Source organism: Cyprinus carpio, chromosome B1 (genome assembly GCF_018340385.1).
Source record: "Cyprinus carpio isolate SPL01 chromosome B1, ASM1834038v1, whole genome shotgun sequence".
Lineage (NCBI taxonomy): Eukaryota > Metazoa > Chordata > Actinopteri > Cypriniformes > Cyprinidae > Cyprinus > Cyprinus carpio.
The window spans coordinates 37,498,735-37,511,153 of NC_056597.1; the positions used below are offsets into that span (position 1 = coordinate 37,498,735).

At 35.2% G+C, this 12,419-nt stretch overlaps 2 protein-coding genes across 4 annotated transcripts in view; both read left to right on the forward strand.

Annotated features, from left to right (window-relative positions):
* LOC122135992 (lipopolysaccharide-induced tumor necrosis factor-alpha factor homolog) overlaps nt 1-12,419 on the forward strand; it is a 613,569-nt gene that overhangs the window by 106,220 nt on the left and 494,930 nt on the right. The gene's annotated exons all lie outside the window — the stretch shown is intronic.
* Nucleotides 1-12,419, forward strand: part of LOC109105037 (NACHT, LRR and PYD domains-containing protein 3-like) — a 106,727-nt gene that overhangs the window by 19,230 nt on the left and 75,078 nt on the right. For 2 of the 3 annotated variants that reach the window (XM_042717354.1, XM_042717353.1), the window contains one exon: nt 11,686-11,859. The exons of the other annotated variant lie outside the window; for it this stretch is intronic. In XM_042717354.1, coding sequence (XP_042573288.1) covers nt 11,686-11,859 — 174 coding nt within the window. The remainder of the gene's footprint in view (nt 1-11,685; nt 11,860-12,419) is intronic. 3 annotated transcript variants of the gene reach the window in all.

The window sequence follows — 12,419 nt, forward strand, 5'->3', positions numbered from 1 at the left end:
TTAATGTTTCTATGTACATTGTGAAAAATAACGTGAAAAGCATTAAAATCTGAGAAATGCAAAAAGGTCAGTAGTAGTTTGCATCCCTGAAAATTTTTGTCGTTTCACCTTTTTTTATTCATCATAAACAGTTGGCAAATAGTGCAGAATTGTCTCGTCATGTTTAGCTGCTCACATCTTACTTCAGCTCTCATCAAGTGCTGCACAGCTCAGCTTCTGTGAACAGAAATCTTTATGACATTGAGAAGCACATTTGAGCTGCTGCTGACCCCCGGGTCATTCGTATTTGATGATTGAGGGATAAAGACTACATACACTTACTATAATTCATTCTTTATATATATTTATGCAGCGGCCCCAGAAAAATCAGAGTGCTCCAGATGGCCAGTCCGCCACCGTCCCTAACTTTTCACAGATTTAGGAGCTGTTTTTAGTATTAAAACGCTTTGTGGACTATTTAGGAGGCCCATTATTTTTAAGAGTTTCTTCTAAATCTGTAAGTTAGGAGCTACTTTTAGCCTTAAGATATTTTGTGAATACAGCCCCAGGACCCATATGCATAAAACGTTTCTTTCTATTCTTAAGAATAGTCTTAAAGGGATAGTTAATCCAAAAATGAAAATCCTGTCATTAATTACTCACCCTCATGTTAACGCTCAACGCTAAAAGTGATGACTAAAAGCATGACTTAAAGCAAGAGCTAAAAAGCAAAAGCTAAAAGCAAAATTTGATGGTGTATTTGATGGTTTTTTGATCTATGTTTTTTTATTTTTTTTTAAACTTTTCTCCATTGAGCGGCCATTTTGGGCACCTGAGCAAAAACATTCATCTTTTACCCCTGTACAGCGCACACACAAAAAAGTGTGTAACTTTTAACTTTAATGTGCTATATTTGATTTGACCCTTGATGTAACTAAATGATGTACAGGTACATACACTGCCTTTCAAAAGTTTCAAATCAGTCAAGTTTTTTAAAGAAGTTTCTTATGCTCATCAAGGCTGTAGCCTATCTATTTGATAAAAATACTGAATATTATTTTAAACAATAATATTGTGAAATATTAAATTTAAAATAAACGTTTTCTATTTTAATATAATATAATTAATTCCTGTGATCCAAAGATGAATTTTCAACATCATTACGCCAGTCTTCAGTGTCACATGATCCTTCAGAAATCATTCTAACAGTGGCAGCTCGTGGGTTTTAAATTAGAGGAGGCACACTAATTGTATTAGTCTGGGAATCCCTGCCGATTATTATTATTATTTGCTTAACCACTTTAAAATGGCTTTTTGGTTGCTTTTAGTCAGAAAACGATAAGAAAACGACAGACATACAGCAAGATAATATAATTTCACTTACCTGGCCTATCACTTGAAGCAAACATCCATCCCTTAAAAGTCTGTTAAAAGAGAGCTGCTATTTAATTAAGCCGTGACTGCCTTAGCCTATATTCAGCTTAGGCATGTCCTCTCTTTATTTTTATTTTTATATATACTGTTTGAATGACAGTTTGGTAAATCTGTTGGCGATCAAATATTCAATATTGGTACTCATCATAAGTAGGCTACTTGGATCATTATCAGCGCAGCGCGAGACGTTCAAACTAATAGCGCGCAATTTACGTCTCTGTGATGATTGGTTGATACCAGAAGGAAGGCTAGCCTCCTTTACGAGGTTTCTTTTCTCAACACTCCTCAGCGCTGAAAGTGAACATTCAATGCTGATTGGCTAATTTTTTTTTACCAACTGAAGCACGAGAGCTCAACTCTCCCCCGGCCTCCCCCTCCCCTTCTCTAACATAAGTGGTTGTAATTACATCAGCAGATTCGGCACATTCGTGATAAAAAAGCGGCGCTTTCCAGCTTCAGCAACATGTTATGGTATTACAGCTGTGAAATTACAAACAAAAATACACATTCTGAGACATGAACTGAAATGAACTGTGAATTTTATTAACATTAAATCGTCCTCCTCCCATTTTTATCTCAAAATTCTGGGGAAGCCGTCTCTCCCCTGCCTCCCCCACGAGCCGCCACTGCATTCTAATATCCTGATTTATAATCAATGTTGGAAACAGTTGTACTGCTTATTATTTTTTGGGACCTGTGAATTTTTTTTATTCAAAAGTTTGGTGTCAGACATTTTTTAACTTAAGTTAAAGAAACTTTATTCAGTAAGGATGTGTTAATGGACAAAATTGATAGTAAAGACTTATATTGTTAAAAAAGATTATTATTTTGAATAAATGCTGTTCTTTTTTAAAAACTTTTTATTAATCAAAGAAAAAAGTAACAGGTTCCACAAAAATATTAAGCAGCCCAACTTTTTCAACACTGATAATAAATCAGCATATTAGAAGGATTTCTGAAGGATAATGTCACTGAAGACAGAAGTAATGATGCTGAAAATTCAGCATTGCTTCACAGGAATAAATTATATTTTAAAGTATAGGTATTGAAATAGGAAACCAATATTAGAAATTAGGTTTTTTTTCTGTATTTTTTAAATAAATACATCCTAGATGAGCAAGAGACTCCATTAAAAACAAGGTGAATTATTTATTAGGTTTATAATATAGACCTTACATAATATAATATAATATCAAAAAGAACTATTTAAACTGATAGAATAGAATATAAAAGAATATAATATAATAGAATAGAAAATAAACTGAAGCAAATCTAAAGATGAGATCTGTAGTTTAATATATATAATATATATATATATATATATATATATATATATATATATATATATATATATATATATATATATGTATGTGTGTGTGTGTATGTGTGTGTTTATAGTGCTGAAATATGATTTAGATGATAATTCACAAAACTAAATAGATTCACCTTTGTCTTCTTGTAAGTCATGAACTTTAACACTTTAACAAAGTGAACATGTGAATTCTTCTATAGCTGTCTAAACATCACTATGAAGTAGTTTGCACAATACACCTGTGTATGACTGTAGCTAAATTAATTTTGTTAACGTTCTGTGCCCATCCTCCGCTATTTCCAGCACTTAATCAAGCCACTCTTCTTGAATACATGATGACACGTCATTGCATTTGCGTCGGCTTTCGTGTTGAGTGCACCGTAACCATTGAAGTATTCGGTTTCTACAGTGACTCATTTGGCGCACATCATTCTCTTTTTATGAAACCTGTAAACCGGATTCACCAGTTCTAACTCTGTAGCGACATCAACTCTATAGTGGTTTGCCCGAGCATTGCGATTCTTTCTATCTGTTCTATTTTTTTGCATGTGCGCGGCACATTATTTCTTCTGTGCGGCCGTGTGCGCAGTTTAGAGGGAACATTGGTCCTGAGTATTTAAAATCACACCTCAAATGTTATCTTTTCTCAGGGTATCATAAATCATATGTTATCTTATCAAGCACGTGGTCCAAATTTTCCCGCTCTTGCAGGGTATAATCTTGGAAATGATTCCTATAACAAGAAAATGATACATTTGACAAATAACTGATGGTCAGAAATGTTTCAAGCAAGCAGATTCAAACATATACATACTAAACATGAATATGAATCCTTAAGCTATTCAATAGTTATTAAAAGGACATACACAATAAGTGATTAGAGACATGATAGTCAAATGTATGGATTACATTTATAATATGGAGTCAAGCAATGGACTGGTATTCGTTTAGAAGTCTTTTTGAGTTCATTTTGGTGCATCTACATCTGTAAAAGACAGTTTCTCTGCCATTCCTTGACATAAGGACGTTCTGTGGAGACCAGAGGTTAACCCTCTGGGGTCTGAGGGGTTTTGGGGACCTGGAGAAGTTTTGACATCCCCTGACTCTTGTGCTTTTTTCAGTTGCTTATAAATGGATACAAGGCTAAAGTCCAATAACACTGTAATCAGTACAAACTGGGCTACAATAATATGTAAATACAGGTCCTTCTCAAAAAATAAGCATATTGTGAAAAAGTTCATTATTTTCCATAATGTAATGATAAAAATTAAACTTTCATATATTTTAGGTCTTTTATTGTTTTAATACTGATGATTTTGGCATACAGCTCATGAAAACCCAAAATTCCTATCTCAAAAAATTAGCATATCATGAAAAGGTTCTCTAAACGAGCTATTAACCTAATCATCTGAATCAACTAATTAACTCTAAACACCTGCAAAAAGATTCCTGAGGCTTTTAAAAACTCCCAGCCTGGTTCATTACTCAAAACCGCAATCATGGGTAAGACTGCCGACCGCCTACCTGACTGCTGTCCAGAAGGCCATCATTGACACCCTCAAGCGAGAGGGTAAGACACAGAAAGAAATTTCTGAACGAATAGGCTGTTCCCAGAGTGCTGTATTAAGGCACCTCAGTGTGGGAAGTCTGTGGGAAGGAAAAAGTGTGGCAAAAAAACGCTGCACAACGAGAAGAGGTGACCGGACCCTGAGGAAGATTGTGGAGAAGGACCGATTCCAGACCTTGGGGGACCTGCGAAAAGCAGTGGACTGAGTCTGGAGTAGAAACATCCAGAGCCACCGTGCACAGGCGTGTGCTTTTGAACCAGAAACAGTGGCAGAAGCGCCTGACCTGGGCTACAGAGAAGCAGTACAGGACTGTTGCTCCAGTGGTCCAAAGTAGTTTTTTTTTCGGATGAAAGCAAATTTTGCATGTCATTCGGAAATCAAGGGTGCCAGAGTCTGGGGGAAGACTGGGGAAGAAGGAAATGCCAAAATGCCTGAAGTCCAGTGTCAAGTACCCATAGTCAGTGATGGTCTGGGGTGCCATGTCAGCTGCTGGTGTTGGTCCACTGTGTTTTATCAAGGGAGGGGGTCAATGCAGCTAGCTATCAGGAGATTTTGGAGCACTTCATGCTTCCATCTGCTGAAAAGCTTTATGGAGATGAAGATTTCGTTTTTCAGCACAACCTGGTACCTGGTCACAGTGCCAAAACTACTGGTAAATGGTTTACTGACCATGGTATTACTGTGCTCAATTGGCCTGCCAACTCTCCTGACCTGAACACCATAGAGAATCTGTGGGATATTGTGAAGAGAAAGTTGAGAGACGCAAGACCCAACACTCTGGATGAGCTTAAGGCCGCTATCGAAGCATCCTGGGCCTCCATAACACCTCAGCAGTGCCACAGGCTGATTGCCTCCATGCCACGCCGCATTGAAGCAGTCATTTCTGCAAAAGGATTCCCAACCAAGTATTGAGTGCATAACTGAACATAATTATTTGAAGGTTGACTTTTTTTTTGTATTAAAACACACTTTTCTTTTATTGGTCGGATGAAATATGCTAATTTTTTGAGATAGGATTTTTGGGGTTTTCATGAGCTGTATGCCAAAATCATCAGTATTAAAACAATAAAAGACCTGAAATATTTCAGTTGGTGTGCAATGAATCTAAAATATATGAAAGTTTAATTTTTATCATTACATTATGGAAAATAATGAACTTTTTCACAATATGCTAATTTTATGAGAAGGACCTGTAGCATGTATGTACATGATTGTGTTTTTGAGGAGAAAACGTTTATGCGTGGTTAGTAAAAAACTACAATTTTGAAGTCACTGAAATAAGGTCATAAAACACCTAGAGAACATTTGTTCACAAGACTGTCAAACCTGGAGCTTGTACACAGCAAAAAGTCCAGAGTGAAATTAACTCTGCTGGGAGTACATGTGAGACCACACTCAAGAGTGTGAAAGTGTTAAAATAGGAGTGTTAAATTAACACTGAATCAGAGTTAAAGTTAATGAGATAATTAAGTGATTAATTGAGCGATGATTGACCATTATTAAAGACACCTAATGTTAACAAGCAGAATAATTTAATGAGATAATTAATTGTTTTATTTTGAGATGATTGACCATTATTAAAGTGATTTAGTTTTGATATTGACCCTTTAAAGTTAGATTTTGTTTGGCTGTTGTAATTGAGTTATAAAACAGATGTGGGGAAAGAAGATATTGTTTTTTTTTGTGTATCTGTGTTTTAATTTTTTTTTTTTTTTTTTTGGGGGAGTGTTTTTTTTGAGTATGGTTTTGGGGGTTTTTTATATACAATCTGTGGAATTTCTTAAAAGTTTGTTCAAAAAATCTTTCAAAAGAGTCTTTCATTTAGACATGCAAACATCAAGAATCAACCTGTGAACCTCAACGACGGTGACAATCAAAAAAGCATGTTGCAGGAGACTTGTGTTGCAGTGCATTCTGGGTGCCACCTATCAAAATTCATCCATGGCTCCCATGATGCACTGTGTCATGAATAAATTATTACCTGAATTGGCTTAGTAATTTCCTTTATTCTTACTATTCTATTTTTTGTTTTCAACGCTACTTTTAGTAGTTTGTTTTCTAATGTTCAGACCTAATGTTTTAGGCTTTAAATAAGTTCGGTGATTCAGGTCAAATAATTATTATGTAAAAACATAACTAATAGCACATAATCATGTTTTTATTTTTGCTCGTCTCTCTATTACAATTGAGTTATAACAGCCAAACCAAATCTAATTTTAAAAACGTAAGGGTCAAGAGCCCAACTAAAGCAAACACTGACCACTATAATGGTGACATAAAAATTTTGGATTTTGTCTTTGTTGATTCTGCTTGTTAACATCAGGTTTCGTCAATAATGGTCAATCATCACTCAGTTAATCACTTAATCTCATTAACTTTAACTCCGCTTCAGTGTTAATTTAACACTCCTATTTTAACACTTTCACACTCTTGAGTGTGGTCTCACATGTACTCCCAGCAGAGTTGATTTCACTCTGGATTTTTTGCTGTGTAGTCTAGAATTTTTGCTTCAAAATGATGTGAAAATCATCTTGTTTACTCACTCACAGAAAACAATAGATTAATTTAAATTTTCTAAGACACTTTTTGTTTCAAAAGGGCATATGCGAGTAGGCGTCAACTATCATGAATATTTGTGTGATTCACACCTGAGAAGACAAAGGCCAGCATAATGAGCTGCATAATGAGCCTTTCAGGCAGGTATGTGACTGAGAGGGAAGAGTTACAATAAAGAATGTGAGGACAAAATAAATGTATATATTTTTTTGTTTGTAGTTTATTTAGAATATATGTAATTATCCCACAAAATAACTTGAGATTCACTTGTGAGTGCAGTTAAACAGTTTATAAGGAACAAACAAAGCTGACTTTCAAAGCTGATTTTTTAGCATCATTACTCCAGTCACACGATCCTTCACAAATCATAATAATTTTATGATTTGCTACTCAAAAAAACATTTATTATTATTTATTATTTATTATTATTATTAATTTTGAAAAGAGATTATTTTTTGATTAATTGAAAGAACAGTATCATTTCTAACATGATTATTGTATTTATCATCACTTGTGTGCTAAATAAGTTTTTTCTATATATATACTGACTCCCAGCTTTTAAATGGTATAGTGTATAGTGTTACACTTGGAGTAAGACTGGAGTAATGATGCTGAAAATTTCGCTTTGATCACAGGAATTAATTAAATGTTAAAATATATTCAAATAGAAAGCAGTTATTTTAAATAGTAAAAATATTTCACAGTATTACTGCTTCAGCAAATGCAACTTTCTGTATTTTGGATCAAATAGATGCAGGTTCATGTGTCATGTTGAAATATATAAATGAACATCACACACCTGGCATTTCCAAAATGTATATTGTTTATGTGCTCTGAAGGACATATTTTTTTTGAAGAGACGTTGAAGAGAAGAGAGTATGTGCCTCGCTTGGTCTTAGCTGTGTTCCAGGTTCCTGAGTGGGCTGCTTATTTGCATTGGCTCGCTTTGCAACAGGTCATTATTTATCTGAAATAAAAAAGTAAGCATGCTGTTTACGCAAATAAACTGCATTATTAACATTATTGTGATGGTCACTGATACTATTAGTTATAGGAAAAAAAGAACACAATTACCACATAGCACATTTGTTGTCAGTGATATTTACAGCTTACTTGATACATTTCTTTTTTTTTTTTTTTTTTACCTCAGACGATTGCAAACACCAATGATGGGGTATAACACATTAAAAATATTTACACCAGAGCAGTTATTGATGAACAGAAGTTTAGTTACATTCTTGAAAACACAAGCATGCTTTGTATGAAGGCCTATACAATATATATAGTTCCTGTGGCTCAGTGGTAGAGCATTGTGTTAGCGGCGCAAGAGGTTGTGGGTTTGATTCCCAGGGAACACATGTTACATAAAAAATGTTAGCCTGAATGCACTGTAAGTCGCTTTGGATAAAAGCATCTGCTAAATGCGTAAAGGTAAAGGTAAGGTAAGGCTATATTCATGAACAGAGAATAGCCTATCAGAGTAAAGTTTTGTCTAATCATTCTTACTGACATTAAGCTAGCAACATTATAACTCATATTACTTTTATATCATATTGCTGTCTATGTTATAGAACATTTTTTTTAAATAAATGAAAAAAAAAAACATCCTGGCATCGTGAAACATTTAGGTTATGTGAATGAAACTTCATAATGTTTTACCTGATTATACATTTAGTCAGGAATTACAGTCTGGAAAAAGTCTAACTAGTAAAATGTATACAAGTTATATAAAAACTAATACAAGTAGATTAATAATAAAAAAGACTTACTCATGTTTATCTCTGCTGGGTCAAGCCGCTTCATTCATCTTTCTGAGGTAATCCAAATCTTACTCCTCTCAGCGGTCTTATTGAGGTGAATTATATCTTATTCCTCTCAGCGCGAAGCGAACAGTAACATTTAAAAAACGTGAAGTACAGTCTCGCTGCTTTGTTTGCTCTGATGAGGGCGGTTACCCGCCGCAAGCTTCAAGTGATTATAATCTCAATAGCGTGCTCGGCGCGTGGGTGTGGTCGCATTAGATATAATGAAGGGAGACGTAAAAGACTGGACATCATGTTGTTTTCATATGGATTGCTTAATCACAGAATATTTGTTTTTGGTAGCACTTGCTTCGTTTAAAAGTAGACATGTCAAGCTTTCTGTAGATATATCTCTCATGTCTCTGTGTTGAGTATTCACTGAGTTACAATTTTAATGATGCGTTTCTAAATGAAGATCACCGCAGATCAAGGCTGCGGATGGCGCACCTTGTATGTTTTCTTTATTTTATAAATGCACAAAGTTTTGTTGTTATTATGTGTAGATACAAATAAAAGTAGACCCTTTACAGATTCGATTGATGTATTGCTCTTATCTGTACGATCAAAACTGAAAGTGTAATTTAAGTTCTTTTCGGGATTATCAGGAGAAAATGCCTCAACACGCATGTACGCAGGCATACGCACTCGACTCCAGAGGGTTAAAAGGTCCCCTTAGGAATTTCAGTCTGGTTCGTGTCTTCTATCATGGGTTTACATGTGATGCTCAGGCTGTGCATCTCTTTGACCATCAATCTGGATTACTTGCCCCAATTTTGACAATCTCTTCTCCGAATTGAAATTGTCAATAATTGTTCTAATGGTGTTAATGTTGAAAGCTGTTCTGTGAAAGAGTTGGTTGGTTATCTTGCTTCAGGCTGGCTGGCACACGGATTTGATTTACAACATCCTGTTGCCTTTCTGAGGAATTCGGCTCCTCATGTTTCGACCATGCTCCTGATTGAATCTTTAATTTTCTGGTTCGGGTCTGATACGCTACAATCTAAATATTTAAGGCTGTGAAACAGATGGAAAATTGACAGGTTTGTGCTGCAGTTCTATGGATGTTTTGCCCTCCAGGTCTTCGAGCCGGTCACATGACTGAAAGCAAGGGTCCTACCACGGTCAAGGCAAAAAAAAATGTGGCCAGGACATCGTTAAAGTAGTCCATGTGACATTACAGGTTCAACCATAATTTTCCAAAGCTACAAGAATATTTTTTGTGTGCAAAGAAAACAAAAATAACGACTTCATTCAACAATTCTCCTCCTCTGTGTTACTCTAGTCACCGTTATGGACAGAACCACATCACACACACTTGTTTTCCTCTGCTCCTGAACAAGGCACAGTGTGCCCTATGTCAGCAGCATCACACGCATGGGACGTGGTACTGTACATAATGGTTCTTAGGGTGAGCACTTTTAAGAGTAGGGTCTATTATAAACCTTCACTTTGAAATTGCAGGCGTAATTTTTCCTGTTTTAACGTACTCTCTCTCTCTGTAACACACACAAACACACATTATATATGTATATATTCTTTATTTTTATTTACAATGCTGTCATACTTAACATTTTATAGTAAATTAACAGCAACACAATAAGGTTCTGAAAGTGCTGTAATTGTTTGTGTGATCTGTTTGCGCATAGAAGGTTATGACAGACCCAAATTATCACTGCTGCATTTTTCCAGTTGTCAAATATGTTAAGGTCATTAATGTAGTGATTACTTCTATTTCTGGTGCTATGGCATTTCTATGCAGTGTCGGAGATGTTATCGTGTCTCTAAATAGATTGGACACAAACATGATCCTTGCACGATTTAATGTGTAGCGTCTTATTTGCTCACTGTCATGCATTGTGTGCAACACATTTCTTCTCCCTCTTCATGTTTCGTCCATTTTCTCCACTTAAGCATCTTAAAAGTCCTCGTCAGTACTCCTGATCATTTTGAACCTTAAGACCTCTATTAAGGGTTAAGATGCAGCTGCGGTGATTTGGTCTGAAAGCAGGTGAAGTGAGAGAGACAGTAGACACACGACATACAACCATAACCACACAATCACAACTTTTAGGGTATGTTTACGTAAAAGTCTTCCTTTGCATTTTTGAAAAGTTTTGTGTAATGGTGGCGTGTTTTTTTTTTTTTTTTTTGTATTTAAACAATAATGTAATGCAGTATTATTCATGCCAAGCTTGCTGATGTCACTTTGTAAAGAAACTCACAGCCTATAGTTTGAACACATAACTTTCATGTGTGTGACGTCACAAATTCATACCTTTACACAGAGATCCAAACTATATTGTTTCCAAAGAAATTGTATTTTGAAACCTGTTTGTTTTCAATTGAATTCCACACTCCTACCGTTCCCCTGAACTCCATTTTTCATGAAAATAAACAACCAAAACACATAAAAAGTTTTCTGTTTTTAGTTTAAAACGGTCTTGTGTAAACATCCCCTTAGACATGAGCTAAAATAATAATGCCTTCTGGGATGTAACACACAGATTTATAATTTAATATCATAGTCTGTGTTTGTGAGATTGTTTCTGCTGAACTGAGAGTGAAGTTCAATTCAAGTTTATTTGTATAACGCTTTTTACGATACAAATCATTGCAAAGCAACTTTACAGAAAATTAAGTTTCTACAATATTTAGTAGTAGCTTATCAGTGATGACTGTCAGTTTATGTGCATACAGCAGAAATGTTCAGAAAAATCAATAAAAGATGTAAACAAACAGACGATAAACACTATTAACAGCAATTATGCAATCAAACTTATAGCAAAATGTGGTAGTTCTGTATGTATGTCTCCGCTGGGTTAGCATCATCTGAGGTCCTCTGAGGGGTTGGCATCATCTCTTCTCAGGTGTTCTGGATCCAGACTGGAGCTTGTGTAAATCCTAGTTACATCCCGTGGCAAAACAGAGAAACAAATAGAGACGTAATTAGCGTAGCTGCTGTTCCAGCCAAGTAAAATTAATTAGTTTAACCCAAGCTAAAGAATAATAATGAGAGTGTGTTGTTGTTCTGCAGGTTGTATGATTGTGGCGTCAGAGATGAAGGTTGTTCTGCTTTGAGTTCAGCTCTGAGATCAAACTCCTCACAGTTGAGAGAACTGGATCTGTCTGTGAATAAAGTAGGAGATGCAGGAGTGAAGCTGATCTCTGATGCACTGAAGGATCCTCACTGTAAACTGGAGAAACTGATGTAAGAACATACATTTATCTCAACTGAAACAATTATCTATATTAGGGTCTGTCAAAATGTAATTTACATTAAAAGGACAAAATATAAAAATTTTCTTATCATTTGTTGGCTCTCATGTCATAACAGATCTATATAAATTCATTCCATCAAATGAACACAAACAAGTTTAAAAAAAATAAATATTTAATCTCTTTCAGTCCATATAATGCAAATGGATGGTAAGCTCACAGTTTATGCTTCAAAAACCATCTAAAAACCAACACAACTATAATCCACAAAGACCCCAGTTGATAAATCAGTGTCTTCTAAAGCAAAAAAATATAGTTGTGTGTAATATTTAAGTAATATTTTAACTTTTTGAGCGTATAATGAAGCTCAAGCCAGAAGTGACGGTGCTCTTCTTCTTCACTTCACATCAGCTTCAGAACGAGCTTCACAACTTTCAGAATGATATGCACTTCATAATTCATTATATGAGTTCACAGAGTTCTAATTAAGAGACTCTTAATTTGTGTTCATGTTGCCAACTTAGCATCTTTTTAGACTACTCTTGGAGTTTT